The sequence below is a fragment of the Lathamus discolor genome, chromosome 5 (assembly GCF_037157495.1).
Source record: "Lathamus discolor isolate bLatDis1 chromosome 5, bLatDis1.hap1, whole genome shotgun sequence".
In the NCBI taxonomy this organism is placed as follows: domain Eukaryota; kingdom Metazoa; phylum Chordata; class Aves; order Psittaciformes; family Psittacidae; genus Lathamus; species Lathamus discolor.
In genome coordinates, this window is record NC_088888.1 from 112,535,146 (window position 1) to 112,548,073 (window position 12,928).

Genomic DNA, 12,928 nt, shown 5'->3' on the forward strand with positions numbered 1-12,928 from the left:
TCAGCCTGTTTTCATACGGGAGGTGCTCCAGTCCCCTGATCATCCTCGTGGCCCTCCTCTGGACTTGTTCCAGCAGTTCCATGTCCTTTTTATGTTGAGGACACCAGAACTGTGCACAATACTCCAGGTGAGGTCTCACAAGAGCATAGCAGAGGGGCAGGATCACTTCCTTTGGCCTGTTGGTCACGCTCCTTTTGATGCAGCCCAGGATACGGTTGGCTTTCTGGGCTGCGAGCGCACACTGAAGCTGGCTCATGTTCATTTTCTCGTCAACCAACAAACCAACACCCCCAAGTCCTTCTCCATGGGGCTGCTCTGAATCTTTTCTCTGCCCAACCTGTAGCTGTGTTGTCGTTGTATTTTTTATGTAGTTGCTTTGTTTCCTTTTTTGCAAGTGACACTGAGCAGAGGATCTGTGTCCAAGAAAGGGGCTAAGGTCAGAGTTTTAAAAGGAATTAGAGAAGCAGCAAACTGGCAGAGAGGAGATTCTTTGGTGTGATGCGCCTGAGAGTGGTGTTAGGGATGGGAAGGCCAAAACGACGAGCTTGTTTGGTAGCTCAGGTGTGGTAGAGGGGGGGTAACAGCAGCATGACACTGTGTATGTTTGATGCTGTTTATCTTAAAAGATTGATTCTCTCATATTTGTAGGATCTACAGCTAGAATATGGTCATGGTCCTCAGTGTGACTACTTCTTGGGTGGAAATAAGTGAGTAAAGAATATAATTTTCTTTCTTTAATTCATGAAAGACTATTTTAATGCAAAAATCACAAATGTATTAAATACATTAGCTGAAATGGATGTTATAGTACTTTTTAGAGGCTGTGTTGACCATATTGTCTCTATGGTGCTGTAAACTTCCCTTTAAGAGCCATTTGTTATCTTGGCCTACTTGTTAACAAAATGTTCTGCATGGTAGGTCCCACAGAGTACAATTTCACCCCATCTATGAACTACCAGTGTTGCTCTTTGACATGGCTTTGTGCTCTTCTTTGTGTTGTAGGGCACTAGGAACATTCAATTATAGATGCTTTAAAAAATAAAACTTACCTCCCTCAGCAAAGTCCTTTAACTTTGTGTTCAGACATTTAATAATTTTGTTATATTAATCATATGAAATAATTTTCCATGTAATTTTTCTTTTCAACCCAACTTCTTAATTACATTTATGCATGTCAGAATTAGGATGCCCAGCTTTGCTTTGTTACATTAAATCATAATTTAAAAATATAGAAAATCTAAGCATGGAACATGATGCTTGCATGCAGTGTTTTAGTTGAGGAAAATATGGATACTGGTATCTTCCGAAATCTTGTTGTTTTTCATCCCTGTGTTTTGCCTGCTATTCCTTCCTGTCTGCATTTTCAAAGACACAGAAATGAAGAGTTCAGAATGTTATAAAAATAACTAGGAAAGAATAATTTATGCCAATAGTAGCTTAATCCTGTTGTCAGTCTGATTTTTTTTTTCTTTTTTTAAAGATGATTTTCTTGGATAGTGTGGGTTTGTTTTAGGTGGGATCAATTTGAGACTGTCCATATTCTACAATCCAAGGAACTGTTGTTAATAGCAATATATTAATAAATGCATATGAAAATGTGTTATGTAAAAACATAATTTAAAGTAGCTATGTTCATTTGTGTGTGGATGTTTGATGTATGTTCTAAAAGCCAGCTGAAATATCATGCTTTGGACTATTTACTGATAGAATCATAGGGGCATTTGCCCTGACTTTTGGTAATTTAAGTTTGTGTGCCACAATTAAACTATGTTCTTATTCTTATTTAATGCTGAAGGAGTCTCTTAAAATCAGTTGAAGAAGAACTGCATCAGCGGTAATTCTATTTTTTTTTTTTCCCCCTCTTGTGTGTTTCAGAGTCATTTGTGTGTTGATTTCTTATGTCTGTCACAACTAGTTCTTGTTTGTGCCTGTGCTTGCTGAGAGGATATAGAAGAGGCTTAGTTGTTTGGATTGCAGCTGTGCTTTAAAGAATAATGATAAAAAGCTAAAAGTTGAATTCTGTAAAAGAGGTAGCAGCCTTTGAATTCAGAATTTTTCACAGTAGCCAAGTGACTTTGGTACAACTCAGCCATCTTACCTTGTTCATTTTCTTAGGGGACATGTGGCACATTTAGAAGATGATGATGATGCAGATGATGATGCTAAACAGTAAGTCCTTTTTTCTTGTAAAAAATTTTATATGTATAAAAGCCGATTCTTGAATAGATGAATGTTTGTTTGTTCTAAGTTGAATTGCTTTGTCCCTAATAGTTCAGGATGCTTCATCTTCAGCATTTTTAAAGATAGGCATTTAATGTTGTTCCTAGATTACATCACTGAATGTTTTCTTGTTCTGCTGATAAACTTGTGATAAATCAGGGGGAAGCAATCTGTTCCTCACTTGATACAGCTGTCCTTTTCTTATTATTGAACAAAATCTTGGTATACATTGAGACCTGATCCCTCTGATCCCCATGCTGGTGTCATCTTTATAACTAGTATATTAAAATAAAGCTCATTAAAAATACATAGAATGCATATGTAACTGTCTTCTCTAGATGACTGAGTTTTTTCTGTCTACAATCTCAGCTAGGAGGATGCTTGTGTGGGTGCTTGATTTTGTAATAGAGCTGGCTCCCTTACCACAGAGCAAGGTTTACATGACTACAAAGGCAGTATCAATTGCCATGTGTTAAATTAATTGTGCTTATACTAAGTATAAGTATTGGGCTCATTTTGATTGCACATGAGAGCTGAAACAATTTAAAATTTGCAGCCAGTATGTGGAAATCTACATTCCTAAATAAATCTGATGTAAAGACAAAAAAGAAAGATGCTGTTGAGACAGAGTTCTTGTTTACTTTCTGTTAACGGATAACTTTGAAAGCCATTGCTTCATACCGGAAAGCTGTAAAACATGCGTTATCTGTTGCTGGCATCTGTCTCCTACAGAGAACCAATAACTCTTTTTTTCCCTTGAGTTATTTTACTGCTGTTCTTTTATAGCAAAGGCAGTAGTTTTTATCACTGTAGTGAGCATGAGGGACAGCCCCCTTCAAGGAAGGCAAAGCTACTGATACTGTCTGATATCACCTAGGTTACAAGTATGTTAAACTTGCATTGTTTAATAATCATCTTCTCAAAACACAAGTATGTTTGCTGTTTGACAGAAGTATATTTATAGAAGCAAAAATGATTTTCAGTCAGTTTCTAGCAGGCTTCATTCTCTTCCTAATTCCTCAAGAAGTTCTTCATATTTCATTATGAAGCAGTTGTTTACAGGCATGATGGTGCAGTTCATCGATAATACGAAGCTCCCATGTCTTGTTTTTGAGTGCAGTTCTGGTGTCCTCAACATAAAAAGGACATGGAACTGCTGGAACAAGTCCAGAGGAGGGCCACGAGGATGATCAAGGGACTGGAGCACCTCCCGTATGAAGACAGGCTGAGGAAGTTGGGGCTGTTCAGCCTGGAGAAGAGAAGGCTGTGTGGAGACCTGATAGCAGCCTTCCAGTATCTGAAGGGGGCCTATAGGGATGCTGGGGAGGGACTCTTCGTCAGGGACTGTAGTGACAGGACAAGGGGTAACGGGTTAAAACTTAAACAGAGGAAATTTAGATTGGATATAAGGAGGAAATTCTTTCCTGTTAGGGTGGTGAGGCACTGGAATCTGTTGCCCAGGGAGGTTGTGAGTGCTCCATCCCTGGTGGTGTTCAAGGCCAGGTTGAATGAAGCCTTGTGTGGGATGGTTTAGTGTGAGGTGTCCCTGCCCATGGCAGGGTGGTTGGAACTAGATGATCTTGAGGTCCTTTCCAACCCTAACTATTCTATGATTCTATGATGCTACTCATTGATTTGCTCCCCTGCATTTGGACCAAGCTACGAACCTGCTTTGTTCCTAGGCTGGATAGACCTTGGTGGTTATAACTCGGGCTTCCACACCGTAGGATGTAACGGTCCCCTATAGCTGCATACTTCCAGCTCCTCTTTGATGGCCTCCAGTGAAGATGCTCTGGGTATCTGCACTGCTTCAAACCGTGTCAGCTTGGTTCTTCTGTCCATACTAATCTCTGGATGTATATCTCTCTGTTCGTTCATTTTTGCTTGATTCCCCATGCCCCAGCTTCTTGCTTGCAGTATCATCAACATCAGTAATGTTCTAGGGCTTGGAACTTCTTGATCCTTGGTGTCTTCAGGTGCTTCCATTGATTTATTTGTCCAGTGCTTTGAGATCCTTGTTCCTTGCGCGAGCTTCATCAGAATTTTCAACAGTATTGGCTTTAGCTGCTTCTGTCACTGTGGTGTTTTGTGGGTTTTCTTTTTCATGTTAAGCAGGAAAAAAACTGATAGCTTCTGGAGAGGTTCTAATTCATCTGACCTTAAGGACAGGCACCAGAGGTCTTCCAAAAAGTCCTGGTGTTTTTGGGTTCTTCTGTATTTCATCCTAGATATTCTTGTCCTACAGAGAGGGCAGTGCATTTTCCTGTAAGCACAGGGGCAACCCTACAATGCCTCAACCTTGGATCAGACAGATTCTGCACCTGTGCCTTTCTTCTTGGTATCTGCTTGAGCCCAAATATCTGTTGCAGTCTGTTGGTTCATCAGCTTGGTCTTGGATATCTTCTTCTGGAATCCACTGAAGATGCAAGGCTTTTGTTCTATTTATATTCTGTGAGATGGTACTGCAGTTGAAGACCACATGTGACATCTGTCAGATCCAGAACAAAAACAATGAAGCTGCTGTATGCCCTCCAGTCCAAACTGATGCCACTGCATGACTCTTCACTGTGTGAAGCTGTGTGATTCGTAGCAGAGAATCCACATGCTTCAGGGACCAATATAAAATTCTCTCCTTTTAATAATCCTTGTTGTTTTGATATTTTTTTTCTTTCCTGTGCAGCAAAGCTGATGGTGCTTGAACTTCCTGGTTATGGAAGCTAAGAAAGCAGAAATTACTGGGGCAGTGCTCTGCGTGATCAGTGGTGACAAACTGCACATAAACCTTGCTGTTGAAAGCAGGGCATACTCCATTGTACAAACATCTGTTACATTTATGCCAAATTGTTGGCTTTTTTTCCTTTTTTTTTTACACATTTGGCTGCCCAATAACACTGCTATGGCTGTCAGAGATGCAGGGAAGAATATGAAAGAAAATACAACTGGATCTTGGATGCACACAACCGAGGACTTAAGCTTGGTCCCAGTGTTACGGAGAGAAGATAATTTCCACCATTACAGCAGCTGAAGTGGATGACACTGATAAGATGCCAGGACAGAAACTCCTCCTGAAAAGAATTAAGCAAAGGAGACAAGTTGTTCCTCTGTAAACAAGTAGATATCTTACTAGTTGGATACTTTTCCTATGCTTTGGAACATAATTTAGAAATAAGGGAAATATTGTGCAAGAATATCAAGAAGCATGTCAAGTTTTTGCAGCTGTATGCCTAATGTATTCAATTGAAATAATTTTCTGTCCCAAAAGATTAGGAAACAGGGCAGTGTAAGAGTTTTTGAAAACCCAACATTGAGAAATTTAGGATTTTTTTTTATTTTATTTTTTATTTTTTATTAAATGAGGCATATTCTATGTTCTAAAACACAGAACCCGTAGAGGAAGGATAATCCTGATGCTTCAGTTTTCTTGTTTTCCTGCTGATACCTTGTACTGCTAAGCCAAGCTGTTGAATTGTTCTTGCATTAAAAAAGTTGTCTTTTGCAAAATTTCTCTAAAAAAAAATAAACTCATGGAAGAAGACACACATACACACACACACACACACACACACACACACACACACCCCCCCAAACCCGGACAGTGGGATAACTGTCCATTGTACGTGGATTTTGCGTTCATGTATAAAGCTGTTCTGATGAAGTTGGAAATGATATTCGTCAGTTTTCTTGCAACTCCCCTTTGCCTTATATACCTATAGATGGCCCTTTAGAAAAGCTCACTGATAATCCTGATTCTTTCTTCTCTCAGCAGAGTAAATATCAGGTTTGCTCTGCATCTCCCTACTTTTTTTCCCCGCAAGTATGTTCATCTTCAGCAGATCATGTTGCTTTGTGCTCTCTAGGGACGATCTGTGATAGTTTTATTCAGATAGTATCTGTGGTATGCACAGCAATAACAAAATGTTTGAAAGTATTTGTGGTGCAGTTATTTGGATATAATAGTGCTGATGGCAAGTTAATGGTGTTTAATTGTATGTCACTTATAAAACCCTGTTTTTTTATAAAATTGTGTTATCTTGAACACCACAGTATAAGGCTCAAGGAGCTGCACTGGATAGCAACCTGTGTTGTTTCTTTTCTTTGTAGTGCTACTATGAAACCTAAAGTGCCACCTCCTTTACCACCAAAGGTAAGTGAGAGGGATTTTGTTGCCAAATAATAGGGCACTACATATAAAGAAGTAGTATCTAAATTACTGTATTGATAGTTCTCTCACTTGAGCCATGACTGAATTGCTGCTGAGTAAAGCATCTGCTTGCTAACTTTTGCTGTCTGAATGGTGATCTTCAGGGGCATGCCTGGAGCAGATTAGGTTTTGCATGCTGTCACTTGAAGAGTAAGTGAATCTTTTTTACACTGAAGTTACCGTAATGTGAACAAATATAAAAAGAACCATATTTCTTTTGTCTGGCTGTTAGTTCCTCAGCCAAAAATTGCAGGTTTGCTTACTTACCCTCCTGCACTATCTTTGCACAACTCAGAAGGGCTTTGCAAGCAGCATTAGAGCAGCAGGCTTCTAAACAATGTTGCCCTTTGTGGGTACATTCTTTGTTTTGGATTCTTTACGCCCCCTAGTTTCTACTTAAATGTCTGGTTTGGTTATCTTTATTCATAAACAGTGACATTTCCACATGGCCAGTAATTATTTAATGCATGACTTGAATATAATGATTTTTAATTTGTCCTTTGTTGATAACAAGGTTTTCCTTATTGCTGTGTGTTTCCTTCTGGTTTGTTTTTGAAACATTTGCATGGCAGAACATGTTGCTTTACCAATTTACTTGTGAAAATTTGAGGACCCAAATATTGCATGTGACTTTTTTGTCAGTGAGAAGGAGCTTGGGTGCGTTGAATGAATATTTTTTTTCATTATGTTTTTATTATTACTATGTCTTTTTTAGCCTAAATCCATCTTTATCCCCCAAGAAACTCATTCTTCTGAAAACGATAACCAAGGAACAATCAAGAGATGTCCAACATCGGAGAGTCCAGCAAAATCTGCATCTCAGGTTCCACCCAGGCCACCACCTCCTCGGTTACCTCCACAGAAATCTAATGTTTTAGGTAATAAAAGTGACAGCAAGAAGTATACAAAAATTTCATAAATAATCTTCTTACCTTATTTTCTTTCTGCATCCTCACCTATGTGTACATAGGTGTGCATATGCAAAATTACAGTAATGTGGTAATTTTTCTGTGGGGGGCAAGTAAAAAAAATGCACAAAAGCCAAGATACACAAAGCAAGCATGCTTGAACTCAATTTGACTTGAGAGTCAAATGTATCTTCTAGTAAAGTCATCGATACCATTCCTGCTGACACCGTTGGTGACACAATTGCTTTTCTAAGCAACATGCTTATAATGTAGAGTATTGTGGTTGTCACAGGGAATAAAAAAGTTTTCCTGCTTGTAGGTTTCAGATTCTGGCTCTGTGTGTCAGCTGAGGTTGTCATTTGACACATCAATAATAGAGTTTTGCTTTCAAAGTCTGCATTTGTTTACAATGAACTGGGTTGGGTAGGACAGGAGGGAATTGTGTTTACTGTTTGCTCAGGCAGTTCATTTTATGTGTGTTAAAGTCTGATGCTCTAAGAGTTGTTCTGAACTGGCTTGTTTTAAGCAAACTTAATGTCTGAATCTTACTTGATACCTTGCTAGCTCTTCCTTGCTATATATTTAGTACTGCAGTTGATGTGTTACAGGTTTGACTGTAATGCTTAAGCATCTAGTGCTAAGAAATGTCTTGAGGCTATTTATAAAGGCTCAATAATTTGCAGCTTTAGCCAAGTTTTACTTTAGATATATTAAATAGCGTTTTCCTCGTAACTGTGACTGCATCCCTTTCTGTGTCCACGTTAGAGTTATGTTAATTGCCAAAAGCCATGGACTGAAATGGAATGTTTTTTATAGATGATTTTATGTGCATGTAGAGGCGTATATGCTTCATAAATTAGTGTACTGGAACATGTTCTGACATAAGTGGAAATTACGGTCTTTCAGAATTGTTTTGAGGCTAAACTACTCTGAGTTGAAGGTAGAACACATTTTAAAATATGAATCTTTCTAGGTAATGGAGTCAGTTATGTACAACTAAATGGTGAACGAGAAGGATCACCACATCAACAGAATGAAGTTAGAGACACTAATTTTTCAAGGAGAGAAAAGAAGGAAATACTGGTAGGTGTTTAAGCTTCTGGGTCTTATTTAAAAGTCTCAACTATTTTACATGTGTAATGAAAAGTAGTGGGCACACTCTTTAGTATAGAAATTATGCTGGATAGATGGCATCTTGTTTACTTTGAATTAAAGCACAGTTGCTAGTCTAGTTGTGATAGTCTTAAAATGAAGCTTGAATCAGTATTTAATTTTCATTAGAAACTAACATCATCATGAATATGTAAGATTTACTTGCTCGTATTCACATACTTGAGATGTAATGAGAGCAAGACCCTGTGAGAGAGATGTAATGTGTTGTACTGAGCAATGACTGTTTAAGCAAATGGGTAAATTAAGGAATATGCTGCCACCTGATGGCTTGCTGGAGGATTTGGCTGGCCCTGGAAAAGGAGCTGAATCGGGGTTGTCAAAGGAGTCCTTCTCTTATGCCAGGTGTAGGCATGCAGGCGTTTTGGTGTCAGGGGAAAAAAAAAGATGGAGAAACGTAGATTAAGGGTCCAGATATGCAAGCTGTTGTCTGCTGGCCTCTGGAGCTCTGGGTTTCAGAGTTTAGCAGCTTGGGTTTAGTGTCCATCTTGAGCTACATACAGTCATATGAAGCTGTGCTCATGGAGAGAAAGCAGTTTCACTCCACGTGTAATCTGATCCAGCTGTGAGCAGAGGAAAGGGAATATTTCTGCATCCCTTTCTCCACTTCCAAGTGAGCTTTTCCATCAAAGCAGTGAATAGCTTCCAGAGTGGCACTCTATTACTGTGATGCAAAGGCAAAAGTGGGAATGAATGTGAGATAGGAGAGTGTGGGGCATTTGGAGTTAGATCAGATTAAACTTAACATGGAACTATAGTCTTTGGGGGTTTCTTCTAAGGATGAGGTTGGAAATGTCACCCTTTTGAAAGAAGTGAAGAGAAAATAGAGCAGAAACTTTGTGGGTGTTTTTGTTTCGGTTTAAGGAAGTACTTTGGAAAGCATGATCTGAACTGATTTGAGCATCACATTTGAAATGGTGTGCTGGAAATTTCCTGTTTTAACCTGTAAAATACATTTCTTTGGAAGCATATTTCTACTAAGAAATTGATACAGATATCGGAAAGTGGATCTAGTACTAATTGATAGCTGCTTGTAATAGTGAACAATTGAGCAGTTGCTGCAATGTTGATTAAACTTTGTATTGCTGCATATGGCATTCTTTCAGGCATCATTGTAATGTGAAAGTGTTGCACAATAGGCTATGCAGACATTCAGTGAGGAGACACTAGGGAATCGTAGTAGAGGTTTTAATGAAAGCAAATGATCTGGTAGTTGGTGGTGTGTGGTCACTAGAGGATGTGGTTAGGAAACTCGTACAGAAATATGGAAGTTTTGGTTGGAAGCAAGGTCTGTAGCCCAGCCTCATCCTTAAAAATGGGAGTGTTGCCAAAGGTCAGCCATGGATTTTGTATCTCATACATGTGGCACAGCAGTGTCTCAATAGTGCCTAATGCCTTCCAGTTATCAAAGTGTAGAAACATACAACAGAACTCTATTGTCTTAAAAATCTGCAGGGAGGGTTTTGTATCTGTTTTATGTAAATATAAGAACTGGCTTTCTAGTTTCTCCTAATTATTAAATGCTTTTAAGAACATTCTAAAAAAACTTTAGACTTGTATTTTGGTTATGCTGTAGTATGGAAATGTGCATTTTTCATGCATATGTGTGCATGCGAGTGTAAACACACTTTTTAACTTCTATTTTCTAGAAACCAATTAGTAATGGCCTTCCTCCCACACCTAAAGTACATGTGAGTATTACTGAGTCACACAAATGCATGTTGGAAGCAGGACATGTTTTCTTATTAAAGCTGAGAGAGTGCATTTTTTGAATGCTTGTAGGGGCTTCTTTTAATTATAAAAGCCAGTATCTCTTGGAAATGTTAAGCCACAGGCACGGTATTTCAGAAATCACCCTTGGCTTTGTGCTCTTAAAGTAAACTTCGGAAGGTTTTTTTATTAGCTTCTTCATGAAAAAGTGATGAATGAGAGTTTTGTGACTGATGTCATGGAAGTTCTTTCAGTATTGATGGTACTTGCCGATCTGAGGAGCTTACGCCTCTTGGGTACTACACACAGCTCAAAGCTTATGCTGTGCAGCTCTAGGCTTCAGAACTTCTGAAGCTAGGATTCGTACATTTCTTAGGGCTGGAAACTATTACAGACATCTGTGTGCACCTTCATAACATAAAGCAAACTAGAATTTTGTTGTAGTATCTGTTTTGCCTTATCACTGTGCTTTTAGCCAGCTCTGTGATCAGAAGGGCCAGTCTTTACTTCCTCTTGACCATTTGTTTGTGCCCTCACCACTTTCTTCCCTGTGTGCTGGACCATGCATTCATATAGTTGTGCTGTGCACCAAATAGGGAATTCATCTGATCTTCAACAAAACTTTGCTACATTGCCTCTGACCCAGATCTGTTTCTCATCTTTAGGTAAACAATAAAGTTGCTACAAGGCTGTGTAAGTCCAAGTGTTACTATTTTTTCCTTCCTAGCCATTTTAGAGAAGGAGGACAGGTTAAGGTAGATGTCATGCTTCTGTTCCTTAGAACTGCAAGCTGTTGCGTAAATGCACAGGATTGTTCCAGAGCTCTGAATTCTTGGTGTGCTTAGCATTGTTTGTAGGTCAATCCTGTTTTAATAAACTGGATATTAAACTAAATGCATGGCCTAGGAGTGTGTACTTGAAACTAGTGGATGGTAGAAATTTGGAAGCACTCCTAGCATTGAAAAGAACCAAATCATCATCAGGAGAGGGAGGTAAGATAGATTTAGTGACTGGAATGAGAAAAAGGGTACAAGATAAATAGCTCAAAATAGTCATATGTGTTGCACTTTTCCCACAAGCTTCAGGGACAGGCCATCAGAAAATGACTTGAGTTGCTAATACAGTGAAGCTGTAAAAAGAGACTGACTAAAATAGGAAACTTCTGAAGCTGATCAAATGAGTCTTTGGGTATGGGACCGCTCTCTGTACATACATGCATCTTTGTAGTGCATCCATTCTCTGGTTCTGATGGTGCCCAGGTTAGAAACTCTGCCCTCTTTTCCTCTTTCCTCATCACACCCCACCTCTTATGTATAACAAACTTTCTAACCTTCCTGTTAAGTATTGATTTGGCACTTATATTTTCCACTCTGCCTGCTGTCTCCATCAGCTGCCAAATAATGAAAATTTGGGTAAGGAAGGGGTTTTTCTCCCAGGCAGTTGGGATTACTGGACTTTTCGCTGTGTGTACCAGCTCCATGCCTTGGTACTCAAGACTTCTGTGATGGTACTGGCAGTGCTGAAGGTCTTCCCTCTTGTGTTTGTGCAATGGGGTCTTCCTATTTCTCCAGTTTTGCTGATTACCTTAATGAATTTGATTCTTCTCTCATTTAAGCATGTATAGACAAAATCATGGATTTTATTATAGTGAAGCAAGAATGAGACATGTCTGAAGCACGAGGAAAGGTCCTGTTTCTGCTGATTTTCATTTTAAAGGGTTAATTTCCTCTTCAAAGTACACTAAGTTCAAAAGTAACTGAAGTGTGCGCAGACTTTCTTGTCAGCAACAGGTTAATTAAAAAAACCCAATTTGTCCAAATGTTAACATAAAAGCTGTTGGTTAATTCAGTTTACAGATTGATATTTATTATCAAAGTATTAGTACAGTGTGAAAACATTGCCATTCTGTAGCTGCAGAGTATGTAGCTTTGCATAGAGGTGATACCTGCTTATATTCAGGATGGCAACTGTTAGCCATGACTGCATCTTATATATGGTCAATGTTTGATAAATTGTAATATCTCACTGAACTAATTGTTGTGCACTGCTGCATTGTTCTCTTTCATCAACAGTGATGTGGGTCAGCTCTTTTTCTTACCAAAATAGGATGGATAATTGTTGATGTTTGAGGGGAAGAAGGGAAGCTCTGGCTTTTCCTTCTCTGTCATCTTGAAGCAAATTTATTAAGTATTCTTATAAATGCCACAAATAAATGATTGTGCTTCACTAGGAGAAAGATGGACAGACTGGTTATATTACACTGTGCAAGACACTTAATAGGCAAATGGAGTTTATTAGGGTTATACTGAAAAAAGAGTGAGATCATGTACCAGAGCTTTCCCTTTGGAAAGCAGTCAGTATTGAAAATAAGTTAACTTGAGACAAGAAACAGAGACTCTAAGACAAAGATTTCGATTGTTGTATGACCTAGAGTTTTATTTTGAATGTGTGAAATATGGCAAGAATAAAGTTTCTCTGAGACTTTCTAAAGTCACAAAATTCGGGAACCTTTTTCAGGTTTGCCAACTTAAATTAAGTGCATACTTAAGTGCATACAGTTGAAAACTTTTAAGAGCTAATTCAGAAATGCTAATTCTGATATGTTTGTTCAGAAAGGTCTTATGCACAAAGGGAAAAAAATCACTTGGAAAAAAAAAAATCATTTAAAATCACTTAGTCAATTTATGTGAGGTTATTTTCCACATGTCAAATGAAACTA

General features: G+C 38.6%; 1 protein-coding gene across 6 annotated transcripts in view; it reads left to right on the forward strand.

Moving 5' to 3' along the window:
* MAP4K3 (mitogen-activated protein kinase kinase kinase kinase 3) overlaps nt 1–12,928 on the forward strand; it is an 81,418-nt gene that overhangs the window by 47,380 nt on the left and 21,110 nt on the right. For 4 of the 6 annotated variants that reach the window (XM_065682109.1, XM_065682110.1, XM_065682105.1 and 1 more), the window contains 7 exons: nt 649–707; nt 1,796–1,834; nt 2,116–2,169; nt 6,322–6,364; nt 7,137–7,299; nt 8,303–8,412; nt 10,149–10,190. In XM_065682109.1, coding sequence (XP_065538181.1) covers nt 649–707; nt 1,796–1,834; nt 2,116–2,169; nt 6,322–6,364; nt 7,137–7,299; nt 8,303–8,412; nt 10,149–10,190 — 510 coding nt within the window. The remainder of the gene's footprint in view (nt 1–648; nt 708–1,795; nt 1,835–2,115; nt 2,170–6,321; nt 6,365–7,136; nt 7,300–8,302; nt 8,413–10,148; nt 10,191–12,928) is intronic. The other 2 variants (XM_065682106.1, XM_065682108.1) reach the window with 1 other exon arrangement.